General features: G+C 55.8%; 1 protein-coding gene across 2 annotated transcripts in view; it reads left to right on the top strand.

Moving 5' to 3' along the window:
- GBGT1 (globoside alpha-1,3-N-acetylgalactosaminyltransferase 1) overlaps positions 1–1,565 on the top strand; it is a 10,044-nt gene extending 8,479 nt beyond the window's left edge. Inside the window, exon 4 of one of the 2 annotated variants that reach the window (XM_011984672.1) lies at positions 241–1,565. In XM_011984672.1, the coding sequence (XP_011840062.1) occupies positions 241–916 (676 nt within the window). In that variant the 3' untranslated portion in view covers positions 917–1,565. The remainder of the gene's footprint in view (positions 1–240) is intronic. The other variant, XM_011984673.1, reaches the window with a different exon arrangement.
- The last annotated feature ends 156 nt before the right edge of the window (positions 1,566–1,721 follow it).

Genomic DNA, 1,721 nt, shown 5'->3' with positions numbered 1-1,721 from the left:
AAAAAAAAAAAAAAAAGAAAAAGAAAAAGATTCTCTACCAGGAACATGCTTACAACAGCCGTAAGAGGCTGGTACTAGCGTTTTGGGAATTGGACAAATGAGGACCCAGAGGGTCGGAGCAGAGTGATATCTTGAGATGGGGAGCTGGTAAGTGGACCCCAGCCTGGCTGGCCCCAGCACACAGTGGGGACCCAGGCAGGCTGCTGGGGTAGCGATGGGTGACCCGGTGATCATCACTAGGTACACTCACTTCATCCAGTCCTTCCTGGAGTCAGCCGAGGAATTCTTCATGCGTGGGTACCGGGTGCACTACTACATCTTCACTGACAACCCTGCAGCCGTTCCCGGGGTCCCACTGGGTCCCCACCGGCTCCTCAGCACCATCCCCATCCAGGGTCACTCCAACTGGGAAGAGATATCCATGCGCCGGATGGAGACCATCAGCCAGCACATTGCTAAGAGGGCTCACCAGGAGGTGGACTACCTCTTCTGCCTTGATGTGGACATGGTGTTTCGGAACCCGTGGGGCCCTGAGACCTTGGGAGACCTGGTGGCTGCCATTCACCCAAGCTACTACACCATACCCCGCCAGCAGTTTCCCTACGAGCGCAGGCGTGTTTCCACTGCCTTTGTGGCAGACAGCGAAGGGGACTTCTATTATGGTGGGAAAGTCTTCGGGGGGCAGGTGGCCAGGGTATATGAGTTTACCAGGGGCTGCCACATGGCCATCCTGGCAGACAAGGCCAATGGCATCATGGCAGCCTGGCGGGAGGAAAGTCACCTGAATCGTCGCTTCATCTCAAACAAGCCGTCCAAGGTGCTGTCCCCCGAGTACCTCTGGGATGACAGGAAGCCCCAGCCGCCCAGCCTGAAGCTGATCCGCTTTTCTACACTGGACAACGATATCAGCTCCTGAGGGGCTGACCATGGAGCTGGGGCTGACCATGGAGCTGGGGCTGCCATGGATGGGGATCCAAAGCCCTGCAGCCACCAGCACTTCACTAGTGTGCAGACCAGCCCTGTCCCACCTCCCTCTGTCAGTCAGGCAAATTCAACTGGAAAAGGGACGTGGAAAGGCCACTGTGAACTGCAGAGGGCTGTGCACACAGTAGCACACAAGATCTCACAGTAATGTGGCACAGGAACGGTGAGACGGGGGAGGGGAGGCGCAGTTACAAAGGCAGGGCCCGGCAGGCTTGCCGCGTTCTGCAGCCGTGCCTTTGTGGGGCAGGCTCCGAAGCCTCAGCCCGACTCAGAGTGCCTGAACCCTGCAGCGCCAGCCTCCCGTTTATTGCATATTGCCCTTAACATAGCATTTCTAATACCCTAGTGTGAGGGCACCCTAGACCCCTTTTCTCTGGTCACAGGGGTCCTGGATCCCTTGATGTCTCCCAATCACATGTAGCCAATTCCTCACTCAGGCCCCCAGAGCGAGCCTTTGAAATGGAGCAGGTCTAGGCTCCCTCTGGTTTCCTGCGCCCCAAAGTGAACCGCACTCTCAGGGGACTAGCCACCTCCTTCTTAAGAGGGTTTGGGGCAGTTTATAATAAAGGTGGTGTGTGCTCCACTCCAGCTAGGGTGATTTTTTGTTTGTTTGGCTTTTGCTTTTGTTTTTGTTTTTGTTTTTTTTGAGACCGAGTTTCGCTCTTGTCACCCAGGCTGGAGTTCAGTGGCGTGATCTTGGTTCACTGCAACCTCCACCTCCCAGGTTCAAGCGATTC

The sequence above is a fragment of the Mandrillus leucophaeus genome, unplaced genomic scaffold (assembly GCF_000951045.1).
Source record: "Mandrillus leucophaeus isolate KB7577 unplaced genomic scaffold, Mleu.le_1.0 Scaffold271, whole genome shotgun sequence".
Classification (NCBI taxonomy): Eukaryota; Metazoa; Chordata; class Mammalia; order Primates; family Cercopithecidae; genus Mandrillus; species Mandrillus leucophaeus.
The sequence above is the reverse complement of the archived record's forward strand: the minus strand, read 5'-3'. Positions and strand labels throughout refer to the sequence as shown.